This window comes from Bubalus bubalis, chromosome 2, assembly GCF_019923935.1.
Source record: "Bubalus bubalis isolate 160015118507 breed Murrah chromosome 2, NDDB_SH_1, whole genome shotgun sequence".
NCBI lineage: Eukaryota > Metazoa > Chordata > Mammalia > Artiodactyla > Bovidae > Bubalus > Bubalus bubalis.
The window spans coordinates 59440641-59459442 of record NC_059158.1 but is presented as its reverse complement, the minus strand read 5'-3'; the positions used below and the strand labels follow the sequence as shown (position 1 = coordinate 59459442).

Sequence of the window (18802 nt, the reverse complement as noted above, 5' to 3'; positions counted from 1 at the left end):
TAAAGAATTTCAGTCAACATTAGGGTTTAGGGAACAGCCAAAGAGGCATCCTGTCCACAATTTATTGTTCTAGCATATAAAAAACAAATCAACAAACTTTTTAAAGCTGTCATTTTTGACATATGAATACAAAATCTTTTAAAAAACTAAAAATATCTTTAAAAGATAAATTGGGATTGAGATATTATGAAAGGTAAGTAAGTCAAGCTGGTGACTTATCTGAAAATTTGGTTTTAATTCTCTAGCTCTGGGAGGGTCATTCATATGGTGCCAATGCAAAGCCGGGAAATCAAATTAGCTCTCATCCTGGCAAAATGTCCTGTTTCACAATGACAGAAGGGAACATATCTTGGTGACAGTGTCTACTACATGTGCAGGCCATGAATGGTGAATTAGTTTTAAATGTTTTTCATTGTTTGAATTTTGTCTTTGTATTGTTGTATTGATCAGTATAAACTTACCGGAGATCCTGCAAATCCCACTTCACCAGGTTTTCCATTTCTACCAGGCTCACCCTTTATGGGAAAAAAAGCAAAGTGGAGGAAAGAGGAATTTAAAATTTTCTCTCCTGAGACTAAATGACAAATCAATTGCAGGTAAAATGTCTTCCTTAGAAAGCTCACATCCAGTGGTCTAAGCAGGGTGAGAACATAGCCCTACGCCTGAGGGCAGTGCATTATAGCAAGTCAGTCTGTGGAGATTCCATTCGTTTATCAGGAGAAGAAATAAATATAAATTATACTGGTCTGACCTAGCTCTCCATTTTACTCAACATCAAAATTTGCACACACACAGATACACACACGCCATGAAATTCCACATCAACATGCAGCACTGAAACAGTGCTTCTCAAAATAAATTTACCATTTATTTCTTGTGATGAAAAAAAATGTAAGAACTACCAGAGATATTTTCTTTATGGCCAAATTCATTGTAATCCACTTAAATAAATCTCATGACACACAAAAAGAAAATATTTTCTTGGTTTAATGTCACATAGACATTAATGGCCTACCTAATAATTTTATCCTCAACTTTAGTGCAACTAACAGAGGAATTCAGGAAAGCAAATCTGTTGTTAAGAACACGTATCACATGTTCTTAATGTTAAAATCTGAAATTTAGGCCGAACTTTAAAAATTCAATTAAAGAAACAACTTTTTGAGCATTGGAGAGCAATACTGACACTATTCTGTGAACACATTTTTAAAAATCTATTTAATGAGGGCCTCATAATGATCTTCTGGAATCAAAGAAATGTGTTTTTCCTTAAGATCACTTCAAAAGCTCTGCCCACCAAATATTGTTGCCGTTGTGACAAGACTTCTAGTACCCCACGGAGAAATCATAATGGAAAACCCGAGCAGGCAAAGATACAGTGCCTAACAATACAACACCATCACAACTAAGAGCACTTTCAGATTTTATAAAATTCCACTCTGACCTCTCCTGTTTTTATTAAATTTAATGACAGTAAAAAGTAGGGGGATGAAATGGGAACCAATGAATAATATTCATGTTAATGTTGCAGCTCTTTCCTAGCCAAAATTTTGCAAATGTTGAAATTTGAAAAATTTCAAAGCAAAATGAAGAAAAGCAGCTTACATCTTCACCAGGTTTTCCAGGAGGGCCCTCTGGTCCTCGTGTACCGATTGGACCCTAACAACAAAATGAAACAAAAGGAAAGTAAGGATATTTACCCTTATTTACCCATATCCCTCAATGATATAATCCAAAATACCATTGAGACAAATGAAAAATATCAGAGAAAACAACTTCATTAATATTCTGAAGTTTATGTTGTATCTTTCAGATTATGTGCTCAAAGGAAAAAAATTTAATTTCCCAGATGCACATATCTTAGCACTTTCGGCTGACCACATTCAAAGCCTCTGAATTTAAATACTCTGCCACAAGAAATATGTAGCTTAAGCGCAGTCCATAACACAGGACTCCTGAACTGCACTAGAATATATTGCTATATTAGGAAAGAGGTGGTAACATAAATAACTCATGACATCATTGTAATGGTGGACCCATAGTTCACTGGGTCTACATGCTTACTTGACATTTACCATTGGGCCAGGGTCACCAGGTTCACCAGGAGGTCCTGCTGGGCCAACACCACCCTAAAATGCAAAAAAAAAAATTGTATAAAATTTATATATAATACACAAATTATATGAACAAATCAAAGAAGACACAATACTGAATCCTATACTGTCCACAGTACAGTGCAATGACTCAAAATGTTGACTCGACCACTCTCCAGCTATGACTCTGGATGAGTTGTTAATGCTTCATCTCTCTATATCGCACTTCCTAATCTGTGAAATGAGAATAGCGTGGCGCCTACTTCATTAAGCTGCTGTAACTCTTTGGGTAACTAGCGCATGTTGAGAGCCTAGAATAGCGCTGGCACAGTGTCGATAGTGATAGTCATCTCCCTCTTCTCTTCCTCCTTCTTTATCAGCTACATTTTCCATTCACAACGGCAGTACTGTAAAATAGCTTGGGGTAAAACTCCACACACATGGTAATGAAAATATGGCATATTTGAGCTAGGAATTCTTCTCTCTGTCTCTTTAGAAAAAAACATGTTCTACAGCCTGTCAAATCACTACAAAAATGAAAATAGCTCTACATGAGTATTTTATTGGTATTTGAAAGGTTATAGAAGGAAAGTACAGAATTATATGCTTTATAAAGATTTCATGGAGTGATCATTGTCACTGTTCTTTCTAATAATACTAAGAGGTGATATTCTTCTATGACCTCATTTCATAGCTCCAGAGTTGGCACATAATTAATTATAAGGATTTTCACCAGACATGAGATAATGATCTGTTATTTTACAAACACAGGCACATAAAAATTCTTTGTATTGGAGGTCAGTCACATAAAGAAACAGGTGATAAAACTTCAGCGTCATGAAAAATCTTTGAAAAACATATTGAATATATTTCTAAGTGAGTGAAAATTAATTGAATACAGCCCATTCAGTGAGTATTGTTATTGTTCAGTTACTCAGTCGTGTCCGACTCTTTGCGACCCCATGGACAGCAGCATGCCAGACTTCCCTGTCCTTCGCCATCTCCCAGAGCTTGCTCAAACTCATGTGCATTGAGTTGATGATGCTATCCAACCATCTGGTCCTCTGAGCATTACAATATGCAATTTAAAACCTAACCAAAAGCAGTCATTTCCCAGAGAACTAACTTATTTATTTTTCTTTTTTTTTTTTTACAGTATGTGATTTAATTATAAAAAGACTTACCTGCTGCCCTTGTAAACCTTGAGGACCCCTTGGGCCAACAGGACCCTTAAAAACAAATGAGAAGAAAAGTTGCATAGTGTTCATGACAATCAGTTCACAACTTTCAAAAATGTTGAATTCACTTTAGAATCTGGAAAAATGAATCTCTGACAGTGAAAAGGTGATGACATTGTCCTTCTGTATTCACCTGGAATACAGCTAAATTCAAACAGATTAAAGCTTGGATAAGGTTTGGGATGATCTTATACCCAAATTCAGAGTCATGAAAAGAAATAAAAATGCCTGTGCACACCCAATGTCTTGGGATGAGAACTCTTGCATACTGAAGGGGTGGTTTAATTGAAGCAGAATAACCAACAAAGAAAAATCTTGGCAAGCATAAGTTATCAAACTGTCTATTTAATTCTTCAGCTTCACAACAAATAACTCATAATTTAAATGAGCACATTGAATTAAAGGCTTATGAAACTATTAACAATAGCAACTGGATTATTTTAAATGTAAGTTTTAAATGATCTGGGGCACTGAGTTTTGTAGGTTATTTCTTTCTTTCATGACATACATCTAAAGTATCCAAACAGTCTTCCCCCATTTATTATGAAACACTTACAATGTGACATAACAAAGATAAGAAAAGGAAAATGCTATTTTAAAAAGTTGTTAGTAAATGTCTATGTAATTTTTTTTAAATGTCACACTTTAAAAATTGAAAGCAATTAAATCAAAATCTAGTTTGTTCTTATGGTGAAAACTTAAATTTTTGTTTTGGATTGATCAGATTTTTAGATAGCGAGAAAATAAGAGCTTCATTAAAAAATAATAATAAACACACCTGTAACTTGAACTTCAAATGATTAAAAACATGTATTTCAGAAAAATATCCCCAGTTAATCATTGAATGAGACCATGCTGCTACTGACTTAGAATGTGTATAATCAAACAATGTTTAAGTGACTTAAAATATATACCAACAATATTTAAATTACTCACTGGCCTTAAGGATGAGTGTGTGTGCTCAAACATTCCATTTTGTCTGACTATTTGCAGTCCCATGGACAGTAGCCCACCAGGCTCCTCTTTTCATGGGGTTCTCCAGGAAAGAATACTGGAGTGGGTTGCCATGCTCTCTTCCAGAGAATCTTTCCCACCCAGGAATCGACCCAAGGTCTCTTATGTCTCCTGCATTAGCAGGCAGGTTCTTGACCACTAGCATTGCCTGGGAAGCCCAAAGGATAGGTAGAAGGGGTGTTTATCTATGCAGTCTGACTTTATATTGTCTGAAATGTCATTAATCTGGAATGCCTTTGAAGTATGTTATGAGCAAAAAAGTATGGAAGAATCGCTTTGCAGAGAGTTAATTCATTTAATAAAATTACATTGCTCCAAATACCCAGGTTAAAGTAGAGAAAATGGGAATCTTTCTGGCTGTTGAAGAAATGCAAAAGAGAATGCTAATGGCCCAGTGAGTGAATTTTAGAGTTGTCGGCATAAGGCAACCAGAGAGTAAGTAAGGAAATAATATAAGGAAAGAATACATTTTGCCAAATAACTTTCTAACAATACCATAAAACAGACTTTGCTTTGCTTTTTTTTAGTTTTTAGAAAGTACAGTTTTTGTTGTGGTGGTTATAAGTTAGGAAACTTATAACCTAACATAACTGTCTGAAAAATACAGACAGTCCTTTATTAATGAGGACAAATAACTTTGCACAGTTACAAATGGAACACCACTGGGCTTTCAAATATTACACAGCAGAGTTTGATAAGTAAATTTTTTTTTTGATAAGTAAATTGAATGAATGGATGGATGGATATATTTTAAGAAGACACATGTTACTTCTTTACTAGCTAGCTCAAACCTCTCTGCATAACGTTTTTTCCAAAGCACTTTGATTATCAATAAAATCTACACTTACCACGGATCCAGGCATCAGTCCTACTTGACTTCCAAGTCCAGACTTCTCATCTAACCCAGCCATCTGAGCTGAAAACGGCTGTTAAAGAAATGTGTTGACATTATTTCCACAGTAAAAGATATGTATCAACATACTTTTTAAACTGAGAAGTGTAAGATATCTGGGATTCTTAAAGAATGACTCTTTTGAGAATCATTGTAAACTTTTGACTTCAAAGCAAGGAAAAAGATTCACGCTGTTTTCACTGTACGTGTTTTTGAGTGAACAATCTTCCTCATTATGTTGCTTCAAAATAACTACTGCAATGGGCCAAATGCCTGATACTTGATAAAAGCATGGATCATTCTGATAAGCATTTAGCCAGTCTAATCGATTTCAGGTTTAAGTCTCTTTATTTGCTTTCTTCCCATTGTTAGAGCATGCCAAACATCTGAACAAAACCTAAAGGTGCCTTTAAAACATTTCTCCTAAAGATTTTTCCATTATACCAGACTGCTTTACTTAGATGGTATTCTTTCTTTGTTAGTAGCCAGTAAATTTTAACTGTATTTATATAAGTTGATTAAAATTTTATGATCTTTTTAATGAATCCTGGAATATTCCAAAATTGGTAACAGTTTTACCTTCTCTCCTTCACATCTAAAAATCTCTGGTAACCCAATTGACTAAAACTGTCCATTTTCATTCCAGGAGTTCTATCAATTTCCAGATTTTAATGGGAAAAGAAGGTGTGTATTTTTAAAAAATAAATTGGCAATTCCTTCTACAATGAGTTGAAAAGCAAATGTAAAAATTGTTGTAAAACAAAAATCACATTTCAGGGTTCCATACATTCCCTCGTATGCAATTTGCTCATAAATTGCCCTATGCAATTTGCTCATAAATCTACTCAAAAGTCTGCCACTAAGAATTCAAACAGGCAGGCATAGAAAGACATTTTATTTTACTTCTGGTAGGAAATTAACACTCAGAGACATAACCAGAATGCATTTTTGATGTCAACTCAGTGGCCCTTTAGCAAGCATCATCTGGATGTATCATCCTTCCTTGGTGGGAGGACATGACACAGATTCTTTCAGCATTCTGAGCCAAGAGAACAAAAAAGGAGAGAGACGCATTTCTCTTTCCAGTTCACAGTGGGAACAATATTAGTGGTCCTTGAGAATCGACAGAAAGAACAAAATCCCAGTGCCCAGAACTGACATTAAGAAAGATAAACCATTTGAAGCAGCATCTTTAAAAAGTGATATTTTGAATTTTCCAACAATTCCCTGTGGATTTCCTAGTTTTGTTGTTATTCACAGCAGCACTGTGTTCATTTAGCTGCTCTTACAGCTAAGGACCAATATGTGAACTAACACAATTTAAGATCCTAATAATGTACCAAAAACTTAATATATTATCTACAGAAGATTTTAAGCAATGCACACCACTCACCCTGCTCATGCCATCCGGTCCTGGGTGAGATGGATGCCCAGGAGGTCCTGGGGCACCTGGCTGACCAGGAACACCTGGCTCTCCATCAATTCCCTGAGGACCACGAGGCCCCTGGAAAAGTAAGCCAGAAGAAATTAGAACCCATTGCCAAATATGTACCTAGGAGAAAACAAAAGCCACAAACTTCTTGATGGAGGTGAAGTGTTCATTATTTTTTGAAAAAGAGCAATCCAGCCACCCAGAGTAATTTCATCAGCTACACCAAAACTGCAGACTTCAGCACTGGTCACAGCCTCTGCCATCAGGAGAGGACACATTCTGGGTGGGAATTTTATTCTTGATGTGTTAAATTCCCAGTAATCAGCTTTGTTTTGGAATAATTATAAGAGTGTATTCAGTTTGTCAATATTCTAGAAAAAGTTTCCTTACTTGTTTGAGTTTTGCTGTTTAAGGGTATTTAGTCAACGATTTCTAAATTCACTTAACTGTGTATGTTCCTGCTTAACTTTCCCCCACTAAAGAAAAGAACATTATGGATCTTTGAACAGTGTTTGTGGTTTTCCTCATCTAATTTTTTAATGTTTTACATAGTTCCTGGCTCATAGTAGACACTCAGTATATGATTACTACATTTTCGCATTTCAGTTTCTTTAGTACTGGAAGTCTGATATACTTTATTTTCCCTACTACTCCCAAAGGTAGACCAGACCCATGAGAAGCAGAGGGAAAGGCATGGGGATGCAGCCAAGTCTAGTTCTCAAGGAAATGAGCAATGAGCTACAGCTGCCAAATTCCACCCTCCTCCTAACCCACATTCTGAAGGCAGCTTGGGGAACAGCCACGTCCCCAGTTCTGGAAATGCTCCATCTCCTAACCTCATCATTCCCACAAGTCTTGTTAAGTATTTTCTAGCTTTTTAACACTGGAAATTCATAATAGGACCAAAGAAAGAAAAGGGAGGATCAAAGAACTCAAAATGCAATATGATTTTACTAATTAGAAGCAGGGATCAAAAAAAAAAAATATATATATATATATATGAGTTAAACAGTAAAGGAAGTTTACCATGCCTATACCTGAGACTATCTCTCAGCACACAATAAGCAAACATGAGCTGATACAGTGGAGGGAGGAAGCACAGGACAAGCAGAGTGGGGAGGAGAGGTGGCTTGCAGATGATGGTTTGGGGGAAGGTGGCATAAGAGCTATTCTGAAATATAATTTATATATATTCTTATATATTCAAACACTCCTGTTTGACATGTTTATTTCTTGGAGTAGTGGCATAATTAAGCAAATTTATCTATTCAAACAGAAGTAGATAACAGCCTGATAAAACCTCACATTTTGAAAACTAATTTCTCAGAAACCGACTACTCACTCTACTCTTTTTTCATTGTATTACATAACGGAGGCTAATTTTTCATTGCTGCCTAAGACTTCTAGGTCATACAAATGTGACACCATGGTCTGGAAATGTATGCTGCCAATGGAGGCATATAAAAGATAGTAGTCTGAACTACTCAGACCATGTGTGGAAAACTTAATGTGTTTTTAAAATGTGAAATTGCTCATTAATAATCAGGTATTGTTAATACGAAAAAATGAGCTAAAACATTCTCTCTGCTCCCAAAGAGATTTCCAAAGCAAAACCAAAAACTACATTTACTGTCACTGGGAGTAGAGAGAGGTTTGGGTAACATTAATCCTCAAAAATTGGGTCCTTTCCCCAGCCCTCTGTGATTAAAAATCCTGTTTCAAAGTCTGCTCTGAAGACAGCCCACTTTTTCACTGACTTCATGATGCATTCTGTGCCTCCATGGTATCTCCTCTAAATAGCCTACATGACCTACTTTTATACAAATTGAGGTTAAAATGAATAAAGACCTGTGAAAATCATCCAAAACTAAGTGAGCATAATAAGCAAGACTATAAGTGAAAATAAGAAAAAAAAAGCCTATAATACATGATATTTAAAACAGAAACTATAACTGCAGAACACATCAAAATACATATTTTCACATTTCCAGGTGTGACGAATCACAAAAGTTTTGAATCAAGGTAAGCATTCTGTCTATACTCATTCTTTCCCCTCCCCCAGGACACTTCACTGTCTCAGGAGATGATCCACAACAAAAAGTACTTGTAGACTGCCACTAGGTGGCCACGTTTAAACATTCACAAATAGGAATAATAATGCCCCCAAATCAGAAAGAACTTTCTTCACTGATAGTTAGAATATCACACACACCCACATTATGAAATGTGAGAGTTAGTAATAACTGGTATATTCTCCATTTTACAGATGAGAAAAGAGACCTATACAGGTTAAGCGACAGGCGCGATTAGAACTCAGCACACCGTTGATTGCCGCCCATCTCCTGACAGGTTGCTAGTTTGTCACTATGAAGTTACCAGGACAGTACACTTAAAACTAAGGATATGTGTGAGCGAGAATCATGGTGATCACTGGCTAGTAAGGAGGGCTTCATGAGAGGATCTCTGTATCAGTAGTTTCCAATTTTGAGCAATTTGCTTCCCTCCCCACTGCCAGGGAACATTTGGCAGCACCAAGAGATGTTTTCATTTGTTACAATTGAATGGGGGGGGGGCAGGTGTTCCTACTGGCATCTAGAGGGTCGACACCAAGAATGCTGCCAAATTATCCTACAAAACACAAGGAATTATCTGCCCCCAAACATCAGTGGAAAAAACTCTGATGCTGGGAAGGATTGGGAGCAGGAGGAGAAGGGGACGACAGAAGATGAGATGGCTGGATGGCATCACTGACTCGATGGACATGAGTCTCAGTGAACTCCGGGAGTTGGTGATGGACAGGGAGGCCTGGCGTGCTGCAATTCATGGGGTCACAAAGAGTCGGACATGACTGAGCGACTGAACTGAACTGAAACATCAGCGGTGTTAAGAGTGAGAAACTGCTCTATTTTATGAGCTATCTGTAGCGTTCGATGGTAACAAAGGGGAGAAAAGTGGCATCCATGATTGCACTACCAGCTTATGTTGCGGCATCCACAGCTTTTGTCCAGGTAAGGATCTTAGGACCAGCCAGTCTAAGGACCGGAGGTAAAACATTCTACCTATAGGCATTTGTGACATCATGCCAGTATCTTGGAAAAAGTTGTGGTGGGAGTATTCACACCAGAGAAATCAGCAAAAGCTAGAGGCATATTTTTTTTAAATAAATCAGTTATTAAACACTTGGCCATCACACCACTGCTTGCTAGGATTAAGAGAGGAACAGATTTCCTACTTGGGTATCTACCAGAACTGTCTTGCTCAATTCCAAATAAATAATTACTTCTCACTCGTTTCAACACATACACACACACACGCACTTCCCATTGATTGTCTCAGACTAAACCAAGACAGGAAAGGGAGCTTGTCACATACTAAGTCGAGAAGATAAGAGAAAGGAAAGAGAAGACTAAGAGGAGTGGGAATAGATTCATTGAACCCTAACAAGAAATTCTGTAATCCCAGCCACGAGTTTCACAGCAGCTTCACCTACGCTTAGGACTCAGTTCTATCAATTATTCTGGGCACAAGGACATTGAGCCACAGTGTTTCCTGCATGACCCTCACCCTCCACCCAGCTGAAGTCATGTTCCACCTGCCTCTGTCATCCCAGACTTCTGGACAGACGTCCGAATATCCACCAACAGGGTTTCAGCTACCAGTGCTGGTGAGACAGCATGGCAGAACACCATCGAAGAATGGGCCGTGAGGTACAGAAACCAGCTTTACTGCCCACCTACATGGCTATGACCTACTTCCTTGGGACCACTGCCATTTACCTGCATGCCTGCAAATACTTTCCATAACTTCAGCTGCAGTTTGGAAAAAGTACTGGCATCATCCCCTTCTTGGTGAAATGAGTAGAAGCGAAAAACAGTATCAAAGATGAAACCAAGTAAAGGGTTCCTAGTAACATGATCTAGAATATGCTTTTTTTCCTTACTTATATATTTAAGGTGGTTTGTTGCTTCCTTGCTCATCTATTTTCCCCATTTAGATATGGATAAGTACATATTTGGAAGGTTAAAAAGCCCAATAGAAAGTTATATCTTAGTAGATATCATTAGACAGAAAATTAAACAGCATAAAGTTTTCAGATTGAAACATAGGATAATGATAGATTCATCTGAATCTATTTTTGATACACAAATTCATCTAAGTATTTGGTATTGATATATAAAAGACAAATTTTGAGGGTGAGATATAAAAAAGAAAAATGATTGCTATAATAGGACTTCTTAATAAGAGATGGAGAAGGAAATGGCAATCCACTCCAGTATTCTTGAGTGGAGAATCCCAGGGATGGAGGAGCCTGGTGGGCTGCCGTCTATGGGGTCGCACAGAGTCGGACACGACTGAAGCGACTTAACATGACTTAACATAATAAGAGAAAACATTTAGCATGTATTCTATAATAATCTCATGGCTTATCTCAAGAACACAGAGTTGATTATTTAAATTTAAAGGTATTCCCTATGGTAATGAATTTGTTGATGTTTAAAATTACTCATTTGGTAGCTCTGCAGCAGCTACCCAGTGAAAAAGGCAGCATTACTTGGGAAATAAATTCATCACAGAACCACTTAAAAGAAAATTTTGTCCTCTAATAATTTCTTTTTCCTTTACCCAATTTGGTTATTCCTGGAGCAACCACAGATCACACAACTTGGGTGTTTTCTCTCAAGGATGCATTGTTGGCACTGTTTACTCATGAGCTACAACTTCTGAAAACAGTATGAGGTATTCATTTTGTTTCCTTAGATTCTACTTTAATTTGACCTCATAAAGGACACATGGATATCATCTGTGTTATCTGAGAAGATCATAGGTAATTGTTAGCATGCGATGTTTTCCTCTGAATCAAGATCAATGCACAATCACTTCATGACCTGAATTCTACATCATGTTTAATAGAGGTAAGAAAGGAAGAGTGCCACTGGCTCTTTGCTGCATCCACGGAACTTGGCATCGATGGGCTTACTTGTTCAAGTTCACAAAAAGGGAGCTCCATCGTCAACTTACAGGTTTTCCTTTGGGGCCTCTCTCTCCTCTCGGTCCTTGTGATCCTGGTGGTCCCTAAAACAGAAAATGATGGTTATGTCTGTAAAACATGTATACTTCAGACAATTTTGCTTTAAAGGTTACTGATATAAGAAAACTGGAAAACAGAAATAGCATCTACTTTAAAATTTCAGCTGAAGACTACAGAAAATAAAGCCATGTATGTATAAAAGTTCTGTGTATACAGAAAGGCTGTTTATTTTCACACTGAAGCTTAAAGACTTGTAAAGAAGTAAATATAACAACGTGGTACCCAATGAGTTGCATAAATTGGTTTGAACAATAATTGTAAATTTGCAAGGATCTTTTTTTTTTTTGCTCTGTTGTCTTAGACACAAAAACCTACAATTCAAATTTTGAGAACTACATTATTGTCCAAGCTCCAAATTTTCAATTTTTCTGAAGAAAGGTATGAATTCATGTTGGTACACAATACCCCAAACTATTCATCGCTATTCAAGTTGCTGATGAAAGCAATGGCAAAAAAGGCTTATTCTGCTCCTACCTTGTGTGCCTTGAAGTATCCAGTATCATTTTTTAACTTTGCCTCATCTCCACTGTACATTTAAAACCCACCAAGAATTTTCCAAATGGTAACTGCAATTGCAGTTATTTTTCCATTAAAATAACAAATGATTATTATATTTCAAAACTGGCATTTTGTGCTTATATCTTAAATTAACTTTTTTCCCCAGAAAATGGCAGTTGCCAGGAGAATTTTATTTCTCTTCAAAAGTGTTTCAACTGAGTTATAAAAATTTGATTGTGCATTTACTCAATCCAGAACACAATCTTTTGTTTCAAAGCAAATGCTTCAGAATGACTACAGCAGGTCTGTTGAAGTGTATCAGTATTTCACTTACATTGACCTAATGTGCTTTAAAATTTACAGGAGTGTGTGTGTGTGTGTGTGTGTGTTACTCATCTGGCTACCTGTGAATACTACCACTAATCCAAACCTGAAATCAGTAGTCTTTTATGCTAAACCAGAAATATGCCATTCTGATGTATATCTTCTCAAACTCTACTGTAATATTTACTGTTATATCAATCTAATACATAGTAATATATTGTTATATAATGTAATAGTAAATATTACAATAGAATATATCAGAAATATATCAATAATATCAAATTCTATTGATTTAATTTTAATAACAGATGGAATTAACAGTTTATTTCATGAAATAGATAAAAGTAGTCTATCCTTAATCATTGTCAACAAGACTAATATGCCCTAATTTCAATGAGTACAGTTAACCTAAATAGGGTTCATCAATTTCATTCACTGCTGCAAAGAAATGTTTAAGTTTTTTCAAAACAAAATGTTTCAAGAAACCAAGCACATCATTGTTTTCTAATCTATTGTCTTTTCTTGGACATAATATCCATAAAGATTCAGTATCTCAAAGCACTTCAAGAATACCATGAATACTGGAGGCAACTACTTACTGCAGGTCCTGGACGTCCACGTATGCCTGTCACCTAAACAATAGACAAGACAACACAGAGAGAAAGTTTCAAGAGTTTTAGAAAGCTCAATAGTCAAATGGATAAGAAGAACAAAAGGCCCGGCTATTATTTTAGAACAAATGGATGTTAACAATTGGTGCCCGTTCCCTCCCCGACTTTCTTATAAGGCTAAGACATTAATTTAAATTCTAATACAAGGAAGCAGTACTGGTATAGTGATTACGAGCCAATGCTGGACCCAGGAAACCTGCGTTCAAATCCTAACTCCAACCCTTACCAACTGTATGACCTTGAGCTAATTAATTATCCTCTCTGTACTTAAGATTCCTCTTCTGTAAAATGGTGATAATGATTATGAAATTAACTCCCTCTCAGAGTTGTTGTGAAGACAAACAAATAAATATTTAGGAAGTGCTTAATACAGTACCTTAGGCATTGTGCTTTTAAATAAATACTAACAATATGAATGGTTTCACCTCTTAGGTAACCTTTGTTAAAAACAAGTCAATTTAAAAGCAAAGCAAAAATGCAAATATTGTTAAATAAATCAACATGCTCTACTTTTGTCTTAACAAAATGATAACTCCTTTAAAAGCAAGAAGAATAGTGAAGAACTTTCATCCTATATAATGATATACTTTATGATCATCTCCAAGTCTAAATAACTCCTAAGAACTCTATACACTATGGACTTTACATCATGATAATAACATAACATATTTTCAAAAGTGTGGCACATTAAATCATGCCTCTCCATTTGGATGATATAGCTAAATATACTATAAAAATATACATCTTAATTATCACTTTATATTCACATACAATATATTTAATTTTGTAAATCTTGATTTACACCTTTAGTCATGGGACAATAAATAAATAAAAGTCAGGAAAAATAAACAAAATATCATATTAAATTAAGAATTGATTTATTTTATTTTGCTTGCTTTATACTAAAAGTTTGGTTATAAAATAATTAAATTCCCTATTTTTGAAAGTATGTATATAAGCAATAATATACAACAATGCTATAACTAAGTTTATCAAAGGTACATGAAAACATATATACATGTATACTTACAACAGGTACTAATCCTGGTTCTCCCTTTTGTCCCTATGAAGCCAAAAAAAAAAAAAAATGCAATTAGCAAAATATGGTGGCTTATTGAGCATTAACATGTTATATCAAAATATTCCATATAAACAATGGAAATTTTTAAGTAAGAAAGGTAAAAAATAAAATGTGAAAAAGGTTAACACTCAATTTTAGAATAGTTAGTCAGACCTTATTCATGAAAAGGCACTACTTCTCTCAAAAACATGAAAATAAAATTAATCCACTGTGTGAAATGTGTAAAGTTTCTGTTCAGTTTTTACGGCAATCAGACCCAAAGAGATGATTAGAAATGCCACTGGTGGTAGAGTGGATGGGAGTCCACCTGTCAATGCAGGGGACACAGGTTTGATCCCTGGCCCAGAAGGATCCACCCGCCACGCAGCAACTAAGCTCGTGCACCGCAACTACTGGGCCCGCGAGCGGCAGCTACTGAGCCTGAGCACCTAGAGCGCATGCTCTGCAGCAAGAGAAGCCACTGCAGCGAGACCGTTCACCTCGGCTGGAGAGAGCCCCACTCGCCGCAACCAGAGAAAAGCCAGTGCGCGGCAATGAAGACACAGCACAACCAAAAATAACAAGCATTTTTTTTAAAGAATAAGAAATATAATTAAAAATGAAGAAATGCTTGTGATTAAAAAATGTAAAGTCAAAACACCATAGGAAAAACTACCCAAAGGCTGAAAGCACAAAGGAAAATCCAGATATATGTATATATTTGAACTCTCACACTCATATTACATGCCATTTAGTTTTTAGTAACTTATCAGATGCCAATCCTAAAACACGTGCCATCATTTTCTTTTTTTAAACTCATGTCAGACTATGAGAAATAACAAGAGATATGTGATCATCTTTTAAAGAAAAAAAGGAAAGAAAATAAAAGACATAATGATATTAGGTAATTCTCAATATCTGGGGAAAACCTAGGAAAATGACTATTTGAACAGAAAAATAAAAAATAACACAAGAAATTATCATAACTCAAAGTAAATAAAGCATAATTTGCTTTTATCTTTATCTTAACACCATCTTTGCATCTATATCTTAACACCACAGATATAGATGGGATTTCTTTTGATTCTTGGAACTTTACATTTTCAAAAATTGTATTCTTATAGCATGATGTCAAGTATGTTGTTTAAATAACATTGTTGAATTATATCTTTATATACCTCTACTGTGAACTCCCCCAGTGGCTCAGATGATAAAGAATCTGCCTGCAGTGTGGGAGACCCAGGTTCAATCCCTGGGTCGGGAAGATCCCCTGGAGAAAGGAATGGCAACCTACTCTTGCCTGGAGAATTCCATGGACAGAGAAGCCTGGTGGGCTACAGTTCATGGGATCACAGAGAGTCGAACAAGACTGAGCGACTAATGCACACAATGCCTCTATTGTATCACATATTCACTTGGATCGTTTATTTCAGTATTTGTCTTCCAATAGATATTGGTCTCCCCAAGATAATGATTATCTACTTTATATTCTCAGTTGGGCACACAGAAGTTCTCAATAAAATTAATATAGTAATTATCATTAATACACTATAAAAATGCTTTTTCCCAGGTAATTATAGAGAATGAATGCATTAGGAATTATATCCAAACTATAGGAAAAACAAGGGTAATGAATTCTATTTTATTTAACTTCTCCTTTTCATATACACTGTCTTTACATTTGTTTATAAAAATAATAGGAGTTACTAGTGAGGAATTATAATAGAAAATCTAGAGATAAAGTATGTATCATAGTCAATCAGGAGATAATCACTGTTAACATTCTGACAATCTTAGTTTTTCATCATGTACCTGAGTTTTACCTAAACAATGCTTCAATATTTCACTTTCAGATTTTGTCTTCATTTAAAAAATTATTTTACAATCTTGATAGTTTTAATCGTGGACTCAATGACAGAATAATACCCTGATCATACTTGCTGATTCTAATGCTGAAGTAGCTAATACTCAGGAAGCCGGGAATAAATTGAGAATTCAGAAGTATTGGAAATGGCTCTACAGAGGCAGGAGCATCCCTCAAGCCAGAACACAAGAGACTGAAAAACACCCACGAAAAGACTAGAGGAAGAGGGGCCAACACATATGAGCAGCAAAGCAGAGAAGCTTATCTCTGCATTCTCCCTCTGCTAACTTCTAGACTAGATCTTTCCATTTTTAGCATGAAAGTAATACAAATTAACCTTTTAAGAGTTTAAAAAAAACTTTCTTTGAAATATCAAGAGAATTTTACTTGTTTGGAGAGGGTATGTAAATCTGTGTCTAATAAATAAAGGACTCTAGTGGCTCAGATGGTAAAGAATCCACCTGCAATGAGGGAGACCTGGGTTTGATCCCTGGGTTGGGAAGATCCCCTGGAGGAGGGCATGGCAGCCCACTCCAGTATTCTTGCCTGGAGAATCCCATGGACCAAGGAGCCTGCAGGCCACAGTCCATGGGGTCACAAAGAGTTGGACACAACTGAGTAAGCACACACATACATGAGAATAATTCCTTTTTGGAACAAGCCTAGAAATACAAGTAAAAAGGGAGGAGAAATTATTTCAACCAAAATTAGAAAAATGAGCCTTCTACTGTTCCACAATACTTGATATGGGATTAAATGTTATATAATCAAGTTTTGATAACAAATTTATCTAATGATTCTATGTATTTTTTATTTTGGAAATAAGTCAAAAATGGAAATATTTGTCACTTTTGTTAGTATGAGCTTTGAATAAATCAATTTATGTGGAATGATAGCTTTACTAAATTTGATTCTCATACCCCTGGGAAACAAAATTCAAGTATTCATGTTCAGATGAGAATTACAGTTTGGTTTTACTTCTCATCTGTTAATCATCACTTAATGCTATGTGGATATGCCTCATCACTTTTATAGGAGCCTTTACCACAGGAGGCAGTCACAGTTATTTTTCCCACCATCACGTCATCTGCATTATTTGCCTCCTACAGGATTTTAACAAAGGTTCATAATCACTTGGTGCTTAACATGAATGAATGAATAAATTATAAATAAAAATCAATATTATATAAACCTAGCACAAAATGTGTTTATACAATATTGCTCTGCTTTCATATTTCTGATGACTTGATAATAAATGGCAGAGACATGAAGATAATCATGTAACTAGAATGTGTTAATTAACAGCTGCTTTGAGGATGTCCGTCTCCAAGCTGTCCCACACCACCTTTGGAAAGAGGCAGTAAACTAGAGGACACAGCCTGGCAATTGTCCCTCAGTAAACTGGATGATTACTAACCAAATTAAATTGATTACATCAAGGCAGTTCTCACAGTCAATTCCTTTTTTATTTCACAGATTGTTTATCTATTTACCTACTAATTCATCTATCTGTTTGCAGGCTAAATTCAAACATTTAAGTTTCATAATATTTTAGCTTTCAAATGTAAATTAAATGTGAGCTGGCATTTGCAGTCCTTCTCCTCTGACATATATTGACATATAAATATCTTCACTGATATTTATGACAAATAAGATGAATTTACAGTATAGCCCTCTGAGCCAAAAATGTAAAAAGTGACCAGGACCTCCCCTTGATGACATCACTTTTACTTACCATGAAGGTATTGCATTGCATTGTACAATTATTAATTTACTAAATTTTCATTGCATGCAAAGGCAAAGAATTTAAATTTGCTATCTAATATCTGCCATGAAAATTGAGATGACTCCTCATTTTCATTCTTAATTCCTGTGTCCATCCCATCTGGATAAGACCGAGCAAATGTCATACTTTTCAACTTAACCAGAAAACAAAGAACATTTCCAAGGGGATGGAACTCTCTCACTGAATGGGATCACCTATGTCCAATCACTGGTGATTCAGACGATAGTCTGCCTGCAATGCAGGAGACCTGGATTCAATTCCTGGGTTGGGAAGATGCCCTGGAGAAGAGAATGACACCCACTCCAGTATTCTTGCCTGGAGAATTCCATGGACAGAGGAGCCTGGCCTGCTATAGTCCATGGGGTCGCAAAGAACTGGACAAGACTGAGCGACTCTAACATACACATGTCCAATTAACAATTGACTAAACTGAGTAGGTATACCAAGGTCTTGGCTACACCCCATTATTGTCCTGTTGAGTGTAATGTTTGTTTCTGGGATTAGATTTCAGGGTCCTTCAATAAGAAGTCATTCAATTAATTCTTTTCATTGAATCTTTGTGTGCGAAAGTCAATCAGACATGTCTGACTCTTTGCGACCCCATGGACTTTACAGTTCTCTAGGCCAGAATACTGGAGTGGGTAGCCTTTTCCTTCTCCAGGGGACCTTCCCAACCCAGGGATTGAAGCCAGGTCTCCCACATTGCAGGCAGATTCTTTACCAGATGAGCCACAAAGCAAGCCCAAGAAAACTGGAGTGGGTAGCCTATCCCTTCTCCAGAGGATCTTCCTGACCCAGGAATCAAACCAGGGTCTCCTGCGCTGCAGACTGTTTCTTTTTT

General features: G+C 36.3%; 1 protein-coding gene across 2 annotated transcripts in view; it reads right to left on the bottom strand.

Moving 5' to 3' along the window:
* The window catches only part of COL5A2 (collagen type V alpha 2 chain), a 154691-nt gene that overhangs the window by 55939 nt on the left and 79950 nt on the right, over positions 1-18802 (bottom strand). For both annotated transcript variants that reach the window (XM_044932592.2, XM_006073706.4), the window contains exons 4-12: positions 14282-14314; positions 13180-13212; positions 11689-11742; positions 6631-6741; positions 5194-5271; positions 3278-3322; positions 2076-2129; positions 1606-1659; positions 462-515 (exon numbers count right to left, since the gene is read on the bottom strand). In XM_044932592.2, coding sequence (XP_044788527.2) covers positions 462-515; positions 1606-1659; positions 2076-2129; positions 3278-3322; positions 5194-5271; positions 6631-6741; positions 11689-11742; positions 13180-13212; positions 14282-14314 — 516 coding nt within the window. The remainder of the gene's footprint in view (positions 1-461; positions 516-1605; positions 1660-2075; positions 2130-3277; positions 3323-5193; positions 5272-6630; positions 6742-11688; positions 11743-13179; positions 13213-14281; positions 14315-18802) is intronic.